Raw genomic sequence first — 21,861 nt, 5'->3', positions numbered from 1 at the left:
CACCTAAATATTCATTTATTTAGTGATGAGAAAAAAATTGTTATAATCATGGTGTGAGAAACAGCAAAGAACAGGGCTGGGAAGCAGCAATAATTAGCCCATTGGAACTTAACAGTGGAACTGTTAAGGAAGCTTTCCTGCCTGACCATCCAGGAGCCACTCTGGCAGAAACACACCATCCAAAATTTTCACTACTGGCATTGAGGCCCCTTCACAGTGAGCAACTCCAGTAATCCCAGGGGTGCCCCTCTTGGCTCTCTGCACACCCCACACTCACACAGTCCGACAAGGTTTCCTTACTGGTTCAACTCTGGGTTTCCCACAGCAGAGTCACAGATGTTTGGATCCTTAGAGGAATTGAATTGTGGCACAATAACACAAAACCAGCTCAAGATGGGTGCTCCCTTCCTTAGCAGCATCCAGCTGTGAAAAGACTGTCTTTGTGGAAAGACTTTGTGGAAATAAGAAAACAATCAGCATTAGTTTAATGGGTTTGGAGGTTGTTTTGATTCTCTCCTACAAGGGAATTGCTTCTCTGCAGCTTGTTTTTTTTTTTAATTTTATTTTTTTTTATAATTTATTTATTGAAAGTAGTTGCGTTCAGTGGGAAAATACTTTCTTGGAATGCAAGGTAAATGCTGATTTTAAAGAAAGGAAAGAATCAGGTTGGAGGGAAAATTATGCTAATGGTTGTGTTTGTCAGTCATAACTGCCAAATGAGAGGAATAAAAATGAATAAATAGATAGCGTTTCCGTGTACAATCAGTTTCATTATTTAATTTCTATGCAATATTCTCCACACAGGATTTAGTTGATTTAGTTGTTCTTATTTTCTACAGACACATTGCTGCACACAAAGGGCCTTGTTGCTATTTTTCCCCTAAAATACATTCACATTTCTTTTTCTCTAGCTATGTTCCTCATTTGCTGTGTGGCAGAATTTTATCCTTCTATCATGAGATCTTTAAAGGATGCATCAGATCTCCCAGATGCATCCACAGCTGGACCAATTGCTGCAAGAAATAAATACTGAAATGCCTTTGTGTTTTAGGAAGTGAAGTTGTGATTTCATCAGCAGGTGTAATGTGTGCACATTCTTCATCCTTTGCCATAAGCTGCACTTGTGTGTTCTTCTTGTGGGGGTAAGAACCTGAACACAAAGTCTGATAATGAAACCTGCCACCCACACTTTTGGTAACAGAATTTCTATGAAAGATTATGTGTTTGAAAGACCATTTATGGCATCTCCTGGCTTGAACTTCATCAACCTCACAATCTCTGCTTTCCACTGTTTCATCTCACCATAGGCAAGAATTTAGAGAGGTTTGGTTTCCTCTGCTTAGTGTTGCAGCTACAGTTGCCTCGAGAACATGGTCAAGATGATCTACATCCGATTAACACCTGCACCAGATTTGGGATGTCTGCTGGTGTGCTGTGAAGGAAATGCCAAGGCTCTGCCTTGTAGTAACACCCTCAGCATGGAAACCTATAAGGTCCTGTCTGTCTCAGTAATCCCGTGATGGGCTTTGAGGTCCCCCAGGCTTCTCTTCTGCAGCTTGTTTGCTTGTTGTAAAAGAGCATCTGGAGGCCAGTACAAGCAGAGAAAATCTCACTTGAAGCTGTCATTTAAGGAAGAAGTCTTGACTGGGGACATATGCATACAAGTATTTCAAGATCTGTAGTGAACACTAGAGGCTTTGAGAAGAAAGAAATTTGGAGGAAATCAGCTGCCATTCACAGGTCCAAGTTGTACCTGTATCCGTTTCTTGCAAGCTTCTTTATTTTTTGTTTTCTCATTAGATGTATACAGATAAAAAAAGAAAGAAAGGAAAAGTTACAAAGAAGAAATGGCCATCAACCTTGGAAGGAAATCGTTAGTGTCATACAAATGTGCCTGATCTAAAGGATCTCAAGAACATGCATTTCCACCATTTTATATTCACTTTAAATTACATTTTCTCTCTAGGTTTTCATATCAACCCACTTCTGCAATATTTCAAGTATTTTTTTACAATGGAAACTCTATAGTCATTACCATGACAAAAATTGAATAGCTACACCAAGCTGATCCAATTCTATAGTTGTGTGTGGTCAATTAATCTAGAACTCCAGTTTTTTTGATACACAGAAAAAGATGCTTCAGGGACTTTTATTTTTTTTTTTTTTTTTTTGGTGGTATGTGTCTTAACACCACTGAATCTGTCAGATTATTTGGATCTTTTACAGAATATTCCTTCTGCTTACCCTGAAGCATTAGAAGTTTTAAGTGTTGATTTTGAAGGATGAGATCTATATTAAAGCAAAGTTGGAGTGTGTCTTTTTACTCTGCCAAAGCTCAGACCTGGAACATACTGTGTAACAGGCACACAACATGTGGGAGACTGAAAAGTTATTTATGCAGGAAATTTCAAAGCACTGTGGGATTCAATTGTTCAGTGTAAGTAACTCATTCTGTAACCGCAGTTTCATTATCCTTTATTTTTTTATATGTAAGCTTTCAGCAGTGAGAAGGAACAATTGCCAAAGCTATAGGACATGTCAGTAGCTTTGGGGTTAAACTGAGGGGCAATGGTTCTGTGGGTGTGAGAGTTTATTTATGTGTCTCAACTTATTCCTGTTTGAAAATCCATTTGGTCTTGTGGAAGATGTAGTGCACCCATTGGGAGGCAGCCCCGGTGTGTTGGGTTTCTACAGTTTCTCTGGGGTGCAGCTTCATGCCAAAGGTGGGAGCTGAAGTAGGGTTGAAAAAATGTAGTCAAGGGAAAGTCTTGTTCAACAGGACTGCACTTAGGCAATCTCTATTCCTCTCAGACTGTGGGAGCTGAGTCAAAGCAACTGCCCTTTCATTGTGAGAATGCTACAGCAGTAACTAAGCTGACAAGCAGTTTTAATGATCAAAAGAAAATTAACACAAAATTATGTTATCCTTCCCACACATGTTGTATATTCGTGTGTTAAGGAATTGCTGTGCCTGACTCCAGCAGCGTTGATCAATCCCATTATTCTACTCTAGGTTTTTTTTGACAGCAACTAAAAATGAGAGCACTTGAAATTAAAGCTACATTTCATGTGTATTAACTTTAACAGAGGTAAGCATCTCAGTTACCTTAGGCACAAGTATGATGAGTTACAGAAGTGTATGTATCAGCACTCCCACTTCTAAATATCTCTCTCCTGTTGGTCTCACTTTTTGTTTAAATGAGATATAATCTGACATTGAAAATAAAGTTCTTGCAAGTAATATAGCGCTTGATGTAATATTGCAGTTGCTACAGTGGTTTCAATGAGGCAATGAGAAGCAACAATGACAAGTGAAAAAGTTGTAAATCAGGAATAGCCCAGAGGTGTATCTCATTGGGTTTGGGTTTTTCATCTGTTGTCATCCCCTGTATCCAGATGCCATCCTTGCTTGGCAGCAGTGGAGGGGGGAGGCAGGGGGCGGTGGGCACTGGTATTAGTGCAACAAGGATATCTGTGCAGTGCCTCTGGTTGAAGCACGGCCACAGATATGTCCATGCCAGAGCTCAACTACTCTTATCAGGACCATCAGAGTGGTTGTTTGCTCCTGTCCTGGAAAACAGCCAAACTGCCTGGGATAGTTTGTGGTTTGGGCTGCTGTAGCCAGGTGGTCTCTTGTCCTTGTTTTCAGGCTTTTGCTTCAGTGAAAGTGCTGGCCAAAAGCACGTGGCTCCTTGATAATTGTAATTTTTCTTAGTAGGCCCACTAAAGCTGTGGCAGGTGTCTCTCCTTTTGGCATAAGAAAGATGAAAAGGCAGAGTCACAGGCTGGATGAAGTGTGACACCTTGAATGTTCTCCCTGATCTATTTACCCCTGGTGCAGTACCAGGCAGTTGCATTTCCTCCCAGACACCTATTTCGCTGTCAATGAAGTGTTCAGCAGATCCACAGCGAAAAAAAGCAATATACAAGATCTTTGCCTCTTTCCAAACTTGGAACTTAAAACACAAGCAACCAATAAACAAAGGAAACCCCCACAACTCTAGAATAAAATAGTGAAATTTGGTTGTTGGGAGAAATATTGGCGGGGCATTAGCACTGCATTGCATTTTGAAAATGCACTGCAGTGCATTTTGAAAACAGCTTCTTATTCATAGTAAGGTTGCCTCAAAAATTTGGGACAGCAGAGACATGCTGCTGCAAAGGCCTTTGGCAACAATAACTTTTTGTTCATTCAGAAATTCTTCATTTGCATGTAAAAGGGGGTTACGAAAACAGAATTTTACAGACACAATTTTTATTTAAGAAGACTTTTGGTAAATGCATGCTTTCTGTTCAGCCTAAAACAAGCTAGCCTTCCTCTGATGTATTTAAGAAGTACCTAGCAAACACGCTTTTTGCTTAGTTTTTGAAGTCCCCAGCAACGTGTCTCAGCAGGATTAGGAACTCTTTCTGTTGAAAATTTGCACAGTTCAGAAGGCAGAATGAGACCAGATTATTAGGTACTACATTTCCATGGTATTTCAGCCTAAAAGTGGCCTTCTGGTTGCAAAAGATGAGACAGGACTCTTGTTGTCTTGCACCTTTGGCCATGGTTCACTCTGGCCCAAGGGAGCAGAAGATGCTAAAGGCAACCTGTGTGTCATGGAGGTGTAAGGTGTGGGACAGAGGAGAACCAAGCCAACAGTTCTCAGCATATTCCTACTTGAATTTTGAAGAGTGAACACAAAGACTGCAAAGACTGCAATGCTGCAAAGCAAGGCAGGTCATCACATTCACATGACATTTGTTCAGCTGTAAAAGGACACTGCAGGGACAATATGGATGTGGCCTCAGCACTGCTTGCAGAGTTGGGGGCTGTGTTGTGGATTTGGTCAAGTACAAGGAACACATGCATACAGTCAGTTTTACAATTTTGAATACAGCTATTTGTGAACACAATGAAACTTTTATGTAAGCTTCCTATTAGAGCATGTGTTACTGATTTAAATAACATTCAGGCTTTAATTTTTGTTTCAGATGTTAGAATTATCTGTACAACCAAACCATTGTGTGCTGACATTGACCAGATAGATGTTATCACAGTGCAGCTTGATAAATTCCACTTGATTTCTGTAGATCGGAGATGGGATTCTTTTATTCCTTTATTTTGTAAGACTGTAGTTTGGTCACTCTCTTACAATCTAAATTTCTCTATTTATCAGTGCATTCATTTTCAGAGTGATCTTTACAAGAAATAAAATTTGCATCAATGGCTAATTTAGATGTATTGCTTCTGAAGATTTATTCAACAGATGCAGGTGTGCTTTGAGATTCTTTTTGCAAGTTCCATGGATTTAGTGCTTTATTTTTAGGTAAATGATTCAAAACTGACTTTAGGAAAACAAACAACGGGGTTCAAACTGACGAATGTGTTCAGGGTTTTGCTGTTGTGTTTACTGTGTAGCTTGAGCTCAGTGGAGCAATTCAGGATTTATTGTCATGAAACCAAGAGCAGGATTTGGCTCTCTAGGTCTGATATTCATCCAGTAAAAATTTGGCTGGATCAAATCAGTCCCTGAAGAACAAGGATGTTGGATTAATGGAAGAACACATTATTTCTCAAACTTGTTATTAGGTGCTGTGAGCCAAACTGTTCATTGCCCCTCTGCTCTCTCCCCAGCCTGGGGGAGTGATGACAAGATGGGAGCATCAGATTTCATGGGAAAAAATACTAAATGGTTGTGCACAAGTGGGGAGGGTGTTGCCAAGACCCTCACAGAAGCACTGGGCTGTTTGATGAGTTCCCATCCCTGCAGCAGTTATTGTGAGATGGTTGGAACAAGGTTTCAAACCCTTTGGTTTCTTAATAATATTTCCTCAAAATCAATTATAAATGCAAATTTTGGGGTTAAAAGTGAAACTAGGAGAGTCTATGTTGATTTCTTGGTGCTTTGGGATACTAAAAACATGATTTGATATTCAGTGTGTGTTTTGCAGGCAAGCATGTGTGTAGGAGCACATGTGGAGTAATTGCTCAGGAGGACTCTGGTTTGGCAGCTTCAGGGGCTGTAGTCCTCTGTTTATCACAATCAAAGGTTATGATATATACATCCCCACCCCATGCTCCATCTCTCTGCCTCAAACCTGTCTTGAATGAACCATAGCAGGGGTGAGCAGGATATATGATGTTTTGGTTATTAATTCTTTGCCTTTCCTGTTAAGTTCCCAGCTTCCACGTCACTTGGGACAGGACATTTTTCAACTGGATTGGGATTATTCATTGTATTAATGGGAGCTGTGTTTCATCTACAGTGTCTTCTCTTTCCTTCTATAAGCTCTTTGTTGTTTACACATCACTGGAGCACTCCTGTGCTGCATCTTATGACCAACTGCCACCAGCCTTGTACAGTCTCATCTTTTTCCTTTCAGCCATCAAATTTTTCAATCCTACTTTCTCTTTTTGGAATAGGTGCTGTAATTTTCTGTACGTTTATATCATGCCCAATGCAGAAGAATCCTTGTCTCTGACATGTGTCTCATTAATTTCAGCCTTGGTCAATGATTATTTTGGGAGGAGTGTTTTGTTACACTACATGTATAATAATGAAAGTGGATTTTCTCTCTTAGTGCCCTGATAAATTGTTATTAAGAGTTTATTATTACATTAAAATAGTCTACCCTAGTAAATCATTACCAGAGTGCAGATTCCCATTAGTTCCATTTCAATAAAAGTCAATAGTTGCATCTCCCCAGTTTGGGCTGATCTCACCCTCTGCACTTAACATAAATGAAAACATGCCTGTGTGTGCACTTGCACGCCATGGTGGTCATGTTTGCTCAAACAACTCCTCACTTTGATCTCACCCCCTCCAAGGTGGATGTGCCAGATGCTCTAGAGCTGGTCCCAGAGGAGACACTCCCATCTCTTGCAAGCTCTTAAGTTCTCGTCTCACCAGCCAAAATATTTCAGAAGAATTTTCAGAAACGCAGGTGCGTGCAGTTGTGAGGAGCAGCTTGCTTCGAGCTACATGGCTGTTTCACCTTACAGCAGCCATGCTCTCAAGGGCAACTATCTCTATAGTAATTAACAAGGGAATTTTCTCTGATGCTGCAGCATGAGTCATGCAGCTTCCAAAAGATTAGTTTGTTAGTTACTGAATAAAATGTTTGCAGATGTACTTTGCTATGATAACATCTCTGACTGGGGATGACTCATTACAGATGCAGGAGTAAAGATCTGCAGGGCCAGAATGTGACCGCATGATCCAGAATTTTAGGCTCCTCTAGCAGCTAGCATGACCCCAGTGTCAGCAAGAGGAATTTGGTTCTGCAATAGAGCCCAAAGAGGAAAAAGTCCTTTTGCCTCTTCTCCTTACATTAGCAGGGAAGGAGAGGTGGCAGTGCTTTGCTCTTCATAAGAGCTGGAGTGCCCTTCTTGAGGGGCAGGAGAAGAGATATCTTGGGCTGCTTAGTCTCTTCCCTTAGAGACAGCAAAACTGGGCCAAGTCATACCAAACAGTGCAACAAAGTTCATGCTTTCTTATTTTGTTTCTTAAATTAAAGATGAGCTTTGGTACAGCCAACTTCAACCTTGTAAGAAACCACTTCCCATTAGCTTCCATAATTTTTTCTATTCTGAAGTGTCTGTTTAAGCATTTTTTTAATAACAAGACCCTGCTATCAAACACTAGGTTGCATTGCAAACATGCAGTGGTTCTGCCTTCTGCAAGTACCCAAGACATGGGGTGTACAATGTAATTCCTTTGTCTGGAATACAAATCCTCATCAACTTTGATTAGTATTGACCTTGAAATTGCTACTTCTGACTCATGACAGTTAGCTGTAGGAGAGTCAGAGCTGCGACCCATGAATGAAACTGGAAGAGATTTGAGACTAAACTTAGTAGCACAAAATAGGAAGAGTAAGGTAAGTAGGCTTTAGGAGTCATTTCAGTTAGGGTCTTCTAATGGTGTGCACAGCAGGAGAATGCTTTAAGGATTTTTTAGCTAATGATTCCTGGTGAGTGTGCACCACGCATGAAGTAGCACACAGTGTGAGTAGGGATTGACCCTGTCTGTGTGCACTGGGTATAACCACAGCCAGCTCTGGAACAGAAAATTGTGACAAAGGGAAAGAGGATTTAACTCTGGAAGTCCTAGACTTCTGAGTGTGAGCCGGAAACTGCTTCCACAAATGCATGGAGTGATCATAAGGAGGGAATAACTGTTTGTTCTTGGGGACCTGTGTAAAAATTGCTTGGGAATTAATCCTCTGCTTTGCTTTGGCATTCTTTATATTGACAGAGAAACATCAGGAACAAGTATATTGCTGCAATCTCCTTCTGTGGCAAAACCCCTTCAGTCAGAAATTCAAGACAAATTAAAAATGTAAATAAAGTCCATTCACCATATCTTACTCTACCATATGTAGAGTAATCAGGTTAGGATTGTCTTCATTTTTGCTGTCCTAATAAACAGAGCATCTATCAGAAACACTGTTTCAATGACAAAAACGAGAGTGACTACTTCCCTTTATCTCTGTTCAGTAGTTTACAGAAAAGAAAATTCTGCACCAAAATTAGCCCAAATTTGAAAATCTAATCAATGCTTGAAGAGGGTCCTGAAATGAGCAGTGCAATCCCTTCACATTATTCCTAATGCCGTATTTGTGTTTAAGGGTGTGTTGGCATTGCTTCATAGTAGGTTCTGTTTTTGTAATTTAATTTAATTTCTTTCTTATTATAGGCATGCAGCTTGCAAATCTAATAATAAATTTTCAGTAAATACTACTTTGGGAGGCATCTATTCCTTAAGGAAGCCTTAGAACCATTTTTTTTGTTTTATTTAGAAAATAAAGACAATGTAAATAGACCCTGGAAGATCTTGTGCAATGCCAGGGGTGTGGTGATATGAATTTGGCTTTCTTTATCCTTGTGTCACTAGAGGCGAGCTTTCTGGATGCACAAAATTCACTGCAGGTGTTGTGGTTCATATCAGTTGAGGATTTTCTCCTCAAGGGAAGATTAGCCTTAGATGGAAAGAGATGTTCACTGAGACTGAGATTTTTCTTTTTTTCTTAATTCTGGCCATTGAGTCAGCTGCACTGTTTGTACCTCAAAAGCTATAAAATATTACATAAACCCATTGTGTGGTGTATCCATTTTGGACTTATTTAAATGGGCAGCATCCAGGGAAGGGTTAGTTAGAGACACCCAGTGCCTGTGGTCCCTGCAGTGGTAGGGGAAGGATGAAGTTGGATAGCTCTGAATGATGCCCATGGACATACCAGTCCCTAAGAGGCAGAGGGGTGGAAATGCCCAGTTTCACCTAGAAACTTCCATTCAACCCTATATTTGGCCCCTCACAGAAGAGAGGCACCTGGAGATATTTTTCCTTGCACTTATCCTTTATTTAGGCTTATGCACATTCCTTTCTCCTGACAAGGCCCTTCCCAAGTATTCAGATGATAGAGAAACAACAAAAAATACAGATAATGTGTCTATCCCCACTCATAAAAGCACTCCTTCCTGACCTCTAAGACTGGCTGGATGCCCAGTACCCTGAAGCAGGCAGCTTGACTACAGAGGATTGCTGCAAAGCTGCATCAAAGCTTCATGAGGCTCTCAGAGGGCAATGCAAAGCTGGTCTTGTTCCCTGTCATCCAGAAAGAGAACATGAGTACAACTCTTACCTTGATATTTCAAGATTACAAGGGCCCCCATGACTTCTATCTTCTGCAAATTTCTGTAGAAAACTTACTAATCTCTGTATTATAAGAATGAATGTTGTGAAAGATAGCTAATCCAAAATTTTAAGGCCCAATAATCTCTATTTAAGAGCTATTTTAACTTTTTATGTGGTCCTGAGAAACTTGCCTGGCTTGAGTATGGATGTTGGACAAGATGACCTTCCTTCCAAGTCAGCCATCACTGTGTTTCTGTGAACTCCATGCTAGTCTCTACCTCCTCTGATAAACTGTCTTTGGATTTAGTAACCCATTGTTTAGTTCTTTATTATTCAGATACTCTGATATCTGGCTACAGTCAAAAATTTCTAAGCTTTGGTTGGTGTGGGATTTGATAAAGTGTTGTATTTTGTTTATGTTAAACTAGTGGCTTTATGCAACTTAATGTTACCAAAGATGGCAGGTGATTCAGGCCCCAGTTTGATTTGCCAGCCTTTTTGTGTTATCTTTGTATTGTGCAGCACTGTAATATCAGTGGGACATTACATGTGTATGGACTCAAGCAGGTCAGTGTGTGATTTTCTGTGTTATGACCAGAAAGTTTAAAGTTCATATAAATGATCCCTTATTGATATTTTGTTACACGCAAAGGGTGAGAAAATAGGATGGGAAGGATTATAATTTTCTGCAGATTCAAAAAATTATTTTGGCAAAAGTGTTATTGCTTTCAACTGCAAAATCAGAAGAGCGGTAACTCTGTAAGAGGGACAGAGTGAGACTGACCATGCAGTTAGCTCAGATATGTTAATTTGGGTAATATGAGTACAGGCAATGATGCCAGTGTAAGAAAACCCTGCTTAATCCTTAGCAATTGCCTGTGATTTATGGCAGAATTACCATGATGTAGCTCTTGGAATAATCTTAATCAAACAGGACTGGGGTGACATGATGTCATGCCAGAACAAAGATGACAGTGGGATAAGTAAAGAGGGGTATCATTTTACTCCCCACCTTCAAGGGTGAACATTTTTAATGGAATATCTTGTAAACTATGTGAGATGTGAAGGAAGTAGCAGGGGCCTAGTCTTAGGGAAAAAAAAAAAAAAGCAAGTCTTGATTTTTTTCACTCATTCAAATACAGCTTGAATTGTTTTTTAAAAGGGATCTTGGAACATCATTGTCCCATCTCCGTGTCCTGTGGATGGCTCGGTGTGGGCTCTCAGATTTAGATGGGATCTCTTCCTGTGGCTCTCTAAAAGTAAGTATGGATGTGTCCTGCCAAATGACAATCTCAGATCTATCTTCAGTTGATATTCTTTACTTTTAGTCTTCATTCTCCTCATCTCTTGCTTTTCTGGCTGGCTTTGGTTTGATGCCTTGAATTGGGTGAGTTAGTTTAAAAGATGCTACAATAGAACTTTTCCAAATGAGGTGTAACATTCAGGTCTGATCCTGAGTACGTCTAAAGCAGTATATGGCTAAATTAGCTCTTATTATTAAAGGCTGCAACAGCCATACTTTATAAAATGTTCACTACCTTGCTAGTTTCATCCCGTGACATTTAGTATTTCAAGTATTAGAAAAGATTTTGCAAAGCTTCAGTGTTACTTGTGCAAGCCCGTGGTTTACACGTTTATTCTATTTACTTCTTCTGAGGAACTCTACATTGCTTACAACAATATCTCTGACCTGAGCCCGCTGACCTGGCTGGATCACCTGGAGGTTTTGGACCTGGAGGGGAACAATATTGAGGACATCAACCAGATGCAGTACCTGCGACTTTGTTGCAAGCTAAGCCACCTGACAGTGGAGGGCAACCTTATTTGCCTGAAGCCAAATGCAGAATCTGCAGAGGTGAGGACTTGGTTTGCACATACTGTGTTATTTTTTTGTCAGTACTTTTTATCTGTGAGTTGGAAATGAGAAATGTTTCTGCATCTTCTTATTGCATCATTCTCAATGATGGCATGGGATGCATTTCCCACTTTTAATTTCTGTTGATCTTATGGTCTCATCAGTATGGTCTCCAAGATGACCACATGTGAAATACAAGACTGCTAGTAAAGACTTGGACCTGTTTCCCAGCAATATGAGGAAAAACTTCTCTTAGAGTATGAGCACTGGAATAGCTGTTCCAGAGAGGCTGTGGAGTCTCCTCCCATGGAGATACTTAAAACCTCTCTTGATGTGATCCTATGCAGCTTGCTCCAGGTGAACCTGCTTTAGCAGAGGGGCTGGTCTGGGTGATCTTAATAGTAATTTCCAACCCCAACCATTCAGTGATTCTGTGGTGAGACATCAGTTTTTGAGGGTTTTGCTTTTCTTTTGGAGGCTCTCCAGGCCAAAAACAAGTCCTCCAATGCCACCATGCTCAGATGTTAAGCCCTCAGAAAAACAGTGCTTGAAGTAACTAGGAAAAGCTATAATGTTGGAACTGCTTGTTACCCTTTCCCCTGAAAGTTTAAAATCAAATGACCAAAAAGACCTTCAGAAAAAGCTGAAGATACAAAATACAGTGATTCACATCTTACATACTAAAATGATAGAATAGTTTCTGCTGAGGTATTTTGTTGAAGGCATGAAAGAACCTCTGTGTCACAAAGATGAGAGCACAGTAGTACATGATCTGATTTGGGTTTCAGGGCACTCAACAAGCAAAGCAAGGGAGATATAATTCTACATGAATAGCCAAAGAGCTGTATTACTCTCTTTGACTTTCTCCTACTTCATAAAAAAGCATTGTTGAGATATCAAAACACCAACATATTGCCATCCAGGTCTTTTGGAAGATCTGTGGACATGCACAGAGTTATGTAAAATACAGGCCTCACTAAGGATGGTCCAATTCCCAATAGCACCTTAATGCAGGTCCAAAATCAGAGCTGATGCTGTTATCCCACTGTGACATATTCCATAGCTTCTCTGTGTATTTTAAAGAAGTCATGCTGATGCTGTTAATTTGCCTAAAAGATTGAGTTTGATATTTTTCCTGTATTTAGACTTGAAAACGGGTGCTAACACTAAAACTCAATCATGCAATAGACATCTATTTTAAATCTTGGCACTTCTTAAATATATGAGTTAATAGCATTTTTCAGATGTAATTGTTGGCTTGATCTTATTGTTCAGTAAAAGGGGCCATGGAAAGTAGCTCTTTAGCTTTCATAATTTTCCTCTCTGGAATTAAAAAAAAAATTATATACTTGCCTTCCTAGTTTGAACTGGTGGAATTATACTTAAGGGACCACATTGTAACTGCTTGTAACCAAAATGATTTCTCCATTTTGGAACATTTCTCCCTTATGGAAGATGCAATCATGAGAGGAAAAACATATTCCTGCAGTAAGGAAGCACTGCCTCCTTTTGATGGACAAGGCATGCCTGCTTACTCTTTCTACTCCCAAGGAGATAAATACAGCTGCTGACACTTCATATCATAGCTTCCTACTATGGAAATGGTGCAGTGTATCCTAACAACACAGAAGGTCGGATTCTACTCCCTTGTCGCTCCTGCTCAATGAAAGTGGGATTTTTGGAGGATTTGGCATCTTCAGTCCTTAAGTATACTTGTAACGTCAGATTTCCTTTGGCCTGTTCAAGTGAAATGAGTCCTTGGGATGCTCTGCATGTTGTTCCGTAATAGAAGTACAAAGATCAGTGGCATGTGGTGGTGTGCCCTCCTGCTCTTCTCCATGCAGAGTGGCTGCCTACTCCTGTGCAAGTAGGTGCTAAGATCTGATCAGTGAGAGATGCTTCTGCCCAAATTACAGTGCAAACCTTATGCCAAAGTCAGTGATACAGATTTTATTTAACAGTAAATGTGAGGTAAAGAAATAAAAAGAAGTATGAAAGAGAGGAAAGAGAAGAATATTGTCACCACCCATGGATCCAGTGTCATCCCTGTTGATTATTCTTCAGCCTGGACTTCTTGGTGGTAGGGTCCCAATGTCATTCAAAACTTTTCATTCTTTACACATTTTAGCAAACAAAGACATTTAGCATTAATTGGCTATGCAGTTCTCTTATTGGTTAAATTATTATCTCTTGCGTCTAATACTAATTAGTCCACATGCTTAGTCTTTCTTTTCTTTTGAGCCAATAATGATGATGTTTCCCTGTCAAAATTACCTTTTACCCAGTGGGAACTGATTTCAGCAGAGTTGCTGATTTGTCTTTTCTTGTGGCCTGTTAAATTCTGCACTTTTTTTGTTTCCATTATCAGTGATACATTCTTCCTGGCTTTGTCAACCTCCCCCTACCTGTGAGATAACACCCAGACAATAGTACCACCTTTATCTTATCCACAGTCCAAGTTCCAGGTATCCACAGAGGAATATCTGGGGGGGCTTCAAGTGGTCATTGATGGTCAAAGATGTGAATTTGTCAAGGGAATCAGCACAATGGTGTATTTTACACTGAGTTGTAGCAGAGGCAGAGTTTGCTCTAGTCTCCCACCCACTGTCTGTGTTGGGAAGATGCTTTGCTCTCAGGTGGTTACAAAGTGGGGCCTGCCCTTCGCTGCTGAGAGCTTCTCCATGGACTTTGTTGCTTTCTTGATTTCAGTGGATGTTTGCATTTTGTAGTGCATAGAAAGGCCATTTAGAAAAGAGTATATGTGGGCTTACTTTGGTGTGCACTTGATGGCCAACTCTTATTCCTCAAGCTCCTTCTTGTATTCTTGCCCTTGCTAAAGGTCTGTAAAAGCTCTCCTATTTATTTACTTTTAATCTACAGAATGGTCCAGCTAAATTTACTGCTCTTTCTTCAGATGGCCTGTTTGCTCCCTGTAATTTGATTTTCAGATGAGCTCATCTTCCCCTGTTATCTAAACCAAGAGCAACAACTTGATGATAAATTCTGCAGCCTCTGCAGCGGTAATGTAACATGAGTGTAACATGATTCTTCTCTCCAACAGGACATGGCTGGGAATTGGCTGTAGCTGAGAATGGTTGACTCAATTTCTAAATTAAGATTAGTTTGCAAAAATTAGTGTCTGGCTCTTAACAACAACTAACATTTTATTTGGTGAGTTCTCTCTGCCAACATCAGTGCTGCATCATGCAGAGAGAGGGAGCATCCAAGCAGCCAAGCCCCACAGAAAGGTTTCTGTTTATGACCACTCTGTATTGAATGAGGACTTGGCTTTGAGGGGGTTTCTAGTATTTCATGCATTGTCCTGAAAAGCATAAGATTTGCCTGGGTGAAGCAATTGATTGGTGGGTAGCTGCCCATTTGTATTCTGCCACTATCAATGCACTCTTGCCTTTTACTTTTTTTACTGTGTGCCTAAAAGCACAATCCGTGGAAGTGCTCTTTCTTTCTCCATCAGCAGATTCAGCAACACTCATAACTCATGTTTTCAAGCCTTTCTATCACCTGAGTATTGAGGTAAGCACCGGAGAATCACAAAAGCAGGGAGACAGATTGTCTGAATGCTGAGGGAGCCCAGGCTTTCCATGGGCATCAATGGCCTTCTATGCTTTTGCACATGACACATAATATAACAAAAACAAATGGCAAAGTCATCAGTGGGTAAACAACAAAGGAGCCTTTGGGTGAAGGCCGTCTTTGCAGTCCTCAGGACAGTTTCATGATCAGTTCAGGTAGAAATTATGTGAGGAGCATGTCAAATTGTATGGCAGTAATAGAAATTGAACCGCATTGTCTTACTGGAAGTCCACAGACTGTTAAATAGACTGACCTCTTTCTCAATTTCTCCAGGACCCAGACTATAATTACAGAGCAGAAGTAAAAAAACTCATTCCCCACCTGAAGTATTTGGACGGGATACCAGCAAGCCAGACTACTCTCCTTCCTTCCAAGAAGGTGCATGAAGATTCTCTAATCATCAAGGAATCCATCAAGGAAGGTGGTTTAGCCAAAGACATTTCATGGTTAGGTATGACAGGTTTCTTGTTGGGGTTAATTTTTCCAGTTATGATGTGTAAAAAAAGAAAGATGAAGAGCAAGGCAACCTCTTTAAAGCAAATCTTTACTTATAGTGAAGGGACAAAGGATGTTGTTTTCTTCACCTGGGAAGTAAGAAAGCTGGAATTCAGCAGAAAACAGTGCAGTTTTAAATCGAAGTTGTCCTAAACTGTGCATCAAGATCAAAAATGCAGACAACTTCTAGAGCATCAAGCAAATATAGCAGTAGCTGAGAGTCTGTACTTGGGGCTTGTTCTGCATGATGGAAAGAAGCAAAGCTTAGAAAGGAATGTTTCAACTACAGCTGTTCACAGCTCTTTCCATGGCAACAGTCAATCCCATTAGCAGGGATGTGGTAGGATTTCCTATTCCAGTTTAATAATAGGAAAGGCAATCTGGTTACCACCCTTCAGTGGTAGCAACATCCCAGAAAGATTGCATGGTCTTGTAAGAAATCTGTTCCTCTTTCTTTGTTATTAGATTAAGGTAATTACATTCATTAGTAGAGAATAAATGGTTTGAAAGTAAATCTGTTGTCCCCTTGCCTGCAGCCTAGGTAATAGTTCAGATGTCCATGCTTTTATGTGTCATGCTACATGCACTTTATCACATACTATTAAATATTGCAAAGTATTTCCTATAACTGCTCATGTTGCTTCCCATTAGTGTGGGCAATGCAGTTTGCTTCCCAGCCCCCTCCCCAGGTTGTGGTTTGCCTGCCAACTGTACTCCATTAAAAATTTAGTTTGTTTTGGAATAAGTACATACATTTGTCATTTATTGAATCCCTATGGGTCCAAATCATTAGTTGTAATAGTAGTCATGGTAGGGAAAAAAGCCATTAAAATCTGATCCCTCCGTGATTGTGCTTTGGCAACATCACCTGAGGTTCAGAAAACTAGTTAACAAAGTTTGCTGACAGAAGCAGTAGGGGCAGAGCACAAAATTGTGAATTCATGTAATTCCCTGGTGTAACCAGACTTATATTCTTGCTGGCAGCTCTAAACCAGTAAGTTCATGCAGTCAGGTTTAGACATCCCAGTATATTTTTCTTTCCAGTAGCAATATTGATTTGGGTACTTTTCACATGGAGTGTATTTCATGGGTTCGTATTAACAGCTGTGCCCAAGATGTATTAAAGGTCCCTAACACTCAACTCTTAAGGAAATGGTCATATTATCACAGAGCTGATGCCTCACTTTGGAGCTGGTAGATGCTCAACACTTTAAAAGGCGCGTTATTCTTCTGGGCACTGGAATGAAATTCTCTCTCCTGTGGGTTCTTGGCTGCTTATGCTGCTCTTAGAAATGTGCTGTGCTCCCAGGACAGGCAGCAGTTGGGCAGGTAAGAGGACAAGGCTCAGCCTGCCTTTCCTAGTTTTTGTATAATCCTTCCTCTCCTGTAGCATTACAAAAACAGTTTTCACCTTTCTTTCTGTGGTTCAGAGCTATCTGTCTCTGAGGCAGTACTGGAAAAATCTATCACTGCCATTCCCAGATTTCTGTAACTCCTGGTACTGTCTCTCCAGTTTGACTGGTGGCTCTGGTAAGGTTTCCATCACCATCTGCATTGTGCCAGGGCATTTAAGCAATGTATTTTAAAACTGGGGCCTAGGCTGTGCCTGCAGCAAGACGGAAATGGTTCCCTGTGAGCAGGTGGACAGCAAATGAGAGACAGCTTACAGTTATCCTGGGCATTCAGGCAGGGAAAGTAGCAGAGCTCTGGATGTGTCCAGGCTCACCTGTGGGGCAGCCAGAGGTGGGTGGTGAGCACAGAGCAGTTCCTGACCCATAACCCCAGCAGACTGTCTCTGGTGCTCAGGAGCAGAAGGGTGGGAAGGGATATCAGTTGAGTTAGGGATCCCCAGATTCTGCCATGACTGTGCAGCACTGGAAGACCTCTTTCCCTAGGCCAGACCCATTCCAGCATGTTTCTTGTAGCTGCAGTTAAATATTTTTCTGTCCTCTTTAGCTCCAGGTGTGCAGCAGCAGTCACCATATTGGCAAGGTACCAGTGATGGTGTGGTTTGAAGCCTTGCATAACTGTGCTTACACTAATGAAATCTCTCTTCTAGATCCGTATCTGGGGGAAGTAGCAGAGCGGTCTGGATGCAGCCCAAAACCCCCAACAACTTCCAGACCTGGAAATGCACAGTGCTCTGCTAATGTAGGGATTTCTAGTGATGCCAGCCTCTTGGGTGGTGGCTGTCCTCTTCCAGATCCCACCATTTTTCCTGATAAGCTGTTCACAAAAGACGACTCCAGTGATTTGACACATGGTAATGTATGTTTTTTTAATCCTCTTCTTTCCCACACCTCCACCTCCTTCTGAATGTTATTACTGATGAAAGCCAGGGTGCTTTGAATACCACCCACCCGTGCCACTGCTAATCAGGTTTAGCATATGTTGTCTTCCACGAGACTCACCTGCTCTAGTGGAGGCTTTCCTTTATTTCCCCCTGCAGCAGATGGTGTGAGTCACCTGTGCTGCCCATCCTCAGCCCCCCACCCCCATGCACCCTGTGCTGCTGTCCCTTTTCACAGCCCCATACTGCAATGCTGCTCCCCTTTCAGAGCTCTTTGCAGCTGTCCTGCTGGAGTAACATCAGGCCACGTCCTGTTCAGCCACGGGAGCAGGTCGAAGGCAGTCCTCTGGAGAGGTGTGGTGAAGCACATTCACTCCCCACCGCATTGTGGGCTCAGACTGTGCGTACTGGAGTCTCATACCGCAGCAGCATCGCTGCTGGCAATGAGCACTTGGCTTTGGGTTTCCAGAGGTTGGTCCCTCAGCAAGAGGAGTCAGTTCCTTGACTTCCCATCCTGATCTACAAGCTAGCCCAAAACACAGGTCTACCACTGCCCTTCTTGCCCTGGTCCCTTGGAAATACCACCCATCCTTCCCTGACTCCTGGAAATACCGTGATGGTGTAACTCCACCAGCCCATGGGCTGCAGATTAGATAGCATTTGTTTCCAGGCATTGTGGGCTGCTTTTCTCAGATGCCAGTCTCTCCTCAGTTCCCTGCCTATGGGTAGGACTCGGGATGATGGATTAGACGAAGTAATGCAGAGTCAACAGCTGAGTGCACATTTGGAAATGTACATGGAAACCAAGTACAGCTTGTCAGGGAATGAGACTGTAATTTTACACACACTTTTAGGCAGCTAACACTACTAATAGAGACAGCTTCATACAATGTTCACTGCTTCTTCTGACCCTTTGTTGCCTTATCTCTTTTAAACCTAATTTTAATCAAGATCCAGCTGGAAAATAATCCAACAGAACAAACAAAAAAGACCCTCCAAAATCATATTTTTTATAAATCTGAATTTGTTCCCTGATCTGACTGACCATATACCCACAAAAACATTTGCACCAGCACAATAAGGAGGCTGGGCAGGGTCAGAAGAAAACAGATTCTGGTGGAAACAGAGAAGTTGCCTCGTAGCAGCAGTGTCAGGCCATGCCAGCTGATGCTGTAAACCTACACCATGAATATTACAACTTCCTGTCCATGGGAAATTATATTAACTGACTGCAATGACAGCACTGTTTATTAAATGCTGGAGTAAAACGTTTTCTATTTTCCTGTTTTTTTAGGACTCTGTCAGGTTATTTGTGGGAACCCCGCCAAGGCCCTTCATGTGAGGAGGCAAAAGCTAGGTGTATGTTTTTCTTGTATACTTCATATTCCTGCATGGTGACCCCCATAACTCCTGGGATAAACTGAAATTAATTCCCAGTGTGGCTTGTGGCAGCTCACTCTCTTCTGTAGCCCAAGAACCCCCAAGATGCAGTTGCTTTGAGGAGGACAGAGGGTCCCCTGCCATGATGTTGCATGTGCCCATGTGTTAGCAGCAGTGGACCATCAGCTGCAAGGGAGCACGTGAAAATCACGTATCAGCTACTGGGGGCAGACTTCCCATCCTCCTGCAATGAGCAAAGTACAAGGCAGGCTTGCAAAACTTGATAGTATTTCCACAACAGCTATTAAGAAAAAGACTTATTTCAGCAGTGTTTCTTTGATGTTGGTGTAAACATCAGCTTGCTAATGCTGCAAGGTCGTTCCTATTGACTAAACAAACACAAAGCCAAAGTTTGTTCCTCTTGGCAGTGGGGTGGTGCCCCTGCCATGTGGATCACCCTGCTCATTTTGGCAGCAATTCAGTGAGAGGATACCCATGTGTGTAAAGGAGAGCAGCCTGGCTTGTCATGGTCACTTTTTGTTGGCCTTGAGGTTCAACACAGCATAGCTGCACGTGAGTAGATTTAAACAGGCTGGGGTAAATCAGGGAGATGCACAGGACACAGACTTAATGCTCACAGCAGATGCTAAAGAACTGCAGGGAAAAGATATGTACTGCCCATGTCTTTCTGCTACCACAGCCTCAGCATAGGAAGCTTTTCTGAAACAAATTTGAACATTTTAGTGAATCATTGTATGCTAAGAACTGGGATGTGGAATTGAGCAGTGGTCACACACTGAGTGATGCAGAACTGGTGTGGTCTTAATTTGTTTATTGGTATAGGTGCTGTAGGCTTATATCCAGTGAAATATAAATCAACAATTTTGTCACTACTACCCTGGGTTCCTCAGGCTGTTATAGTACATGACTGGGAAGTGAGACTTCTTAAAACTGAGGAGTTAGAAAATGATAAAGGATGATCTAAAAACTCAGAAACAACAGTGGGCTTTAATGTATTCTAAAATCCACATCTAGAAACGGAGCTGGGAAGAGTTCCCATGGATATCTAGATAACTTCTGCAATTTCCACAGCCACCTGCTGTGAGCCCTTTGAAACTGTCTGGTCTGACAACAGAAGACCTTTCTGGCTCTGGAGGAGGAAGAGATCTGCCTCAGGAAAAGGTGTCCTCTGACCTGGGAGCATGGATGGAGCAGTACAGGGGGTGAGACTGCCAGGGAAATCTTGCCATGCCATAAACTGTGCATTCATTTTCTGCTGCAAAAATAAAATTAGCGCTCTGGCCACCTGGTGGTGGTTTTGGGGGATAGTCTCGGCCCCTGCCTTCCGGTCCCTGCTTTGGGCGGCTGTCTTCCTGCCTGGAGCGTCTGCAGGATGGCAAGGAGGAAGAATCCTCTTCCTTCTCTCTGGAGCACAGGCAGGATGGGCTCGCTTCCTTACCAAGAGTAAAGAAATGACTACTCCTAACTGGTGAGCTGTTCTTGGCACTGACAGTAAAAGACCTGAAAGGGGATGAGCTTTTCTGCAAGCAGCACATTGGCCTAAGCAAACAAAAGGCTGAAAGACAAATACCACCTTGCTGAGATTTCATAGATCTCACAGACAGGTAATGGTTAGTTTGGAAGTAAAAATGGTTTTATTTCTCTGAGCTTACTTCACTGGGTAGTATTTTAAATCTGCCCCACTTCACCTAATTAACTTTAAGATGCTTGAGATAATCAGACCCAGGCATCTTAGATGGCTGCTCCAATTAAATTGATTTTTCCTATCTTCTGGAAGGTGTGAAGTAACAATGGGTAACTAAATCCACTGCCAGGGTGTTTGCCTGAGTGTCTGCATTTGACCAGCTGCATAAACACAGTCAAAAGCTAATTAAAGGTGTGATGCTTGATGTTGTCCAGGTGCCTGCAGACAGGTCAGCAAGAACAAGCCAGCCAATCACTGAAGAGGAATAAAGGTGAAGACTGGAGTTTGACTGACAGCTTAGAAAATGAGTTGAGGGAGCCCTGTGATGAGGACCTCATTGAAAGGATTTCACTTGACCCTTCTTCCCACTCCTCCTCAGGTACTAGACCTAAACCCCTGGGGGAGGTTTAGTTTTAGGTCTAGTTTTGGCACAGGCCAAACACGGGCTGTTTGTACATAGGTGCGTGGGTAATCCAGTGTTTTATGGGATCTGGCATCTGTGCTCCAGAGCAGCAGCTGGAAAATGCCATTGCAGGGCCAGACCCTAAGCAATCCATTCCAGTTTTTAAGCAGGACATTGTGGCCAGCTATGTTGACCATCAGTTGATATATTTCAGCATGAATATGTAGAATTAAGAAGAGCAAAGGTGATGTCACACTAGCTTAGCATCAAGTGTATTAGAAGGACAGGTCTCTTTTACCTTGTGTCATTAATTTAGGATAGTGCCAGGTGAGTCTAAAATACTGTCATTCCTCCAGAGCTGTATTTGAACCTAGTTGGCACTGATGTAAATAATGGCTGAGCTAATGATTAAGGTTTAACTGAACAACTGGGAATTCTGGAAAGATATGCAACCAAAAGGATGCATTCAATAAAAGGTTTAAAAATGGAACATGATCTTCTACTCAGGAATAAAGC

At 41.6% G+C, this 21,861-nt stretch overlaps 1 protein-coding gene across 11 annotated transcripts in view; it reads left to right on the top strand.

Annotated features, from left to right (window-relative positions):
* LRRC56 (leucine rich repeat containing 56) overlaps positions 1-21,861 on the top strand; it is an 84,658-nt gene that overhangs the window by 52,518 nt on the left and 10,279 nt on the right. For 10 of the 11 annotated variants that reach the window (XM_050975410.1, XM_050975413.1, XM_050975407.1 and 7 more), the window contains 7 exons: positions 10,786-10,882; positions 11,281-11,478; positions 15,346-15,523; positions 17,627-17,830; positions 19,152-19,216; positions 20,330-20,460; positions 21,158-21,321. In XM_050975410.1, coding sequence (XP_050831367.1) covers positions 10,786-10,882; positions 11,281-11,478; positions 15,346-15,523; positions 17,627-17,830; positions 19,152-19,216; positions 20,330-20,460; positions 21,158-21,321 — 1,037 coding nt within the window. Of the gene's footprint in view, positions 1-10,765; positions 10,883-11,280; positions 11,479-15,345; positions 15,524-17,626; positions 17,831-19,151; positions 19,217-20,329; positions 20,461-21,157; positions 21,322-21,861 lie in introns of all 11 variants that reach the window. The other variant, XM_030240489.2, reaches the window with a different exon arrangement.

This window comes from Serinus canaria, chromosome 5 (genome assembly GCF_022539315.1).
Source record: "Serinus canaria isolate serCan28SL12 chromosome 5, serCan2020, whole genome shotgun sequence".
Taxonomy (NCBI): domain Eukaryota; kingdom Metazoa; phylum Chordata; class Aves; order Passeriformes; family Fringillidae; genus Serinus; species Serinus canaria.
This window is presented reverse-complemented; position numbering and strand designations above follow the sequence as displayed.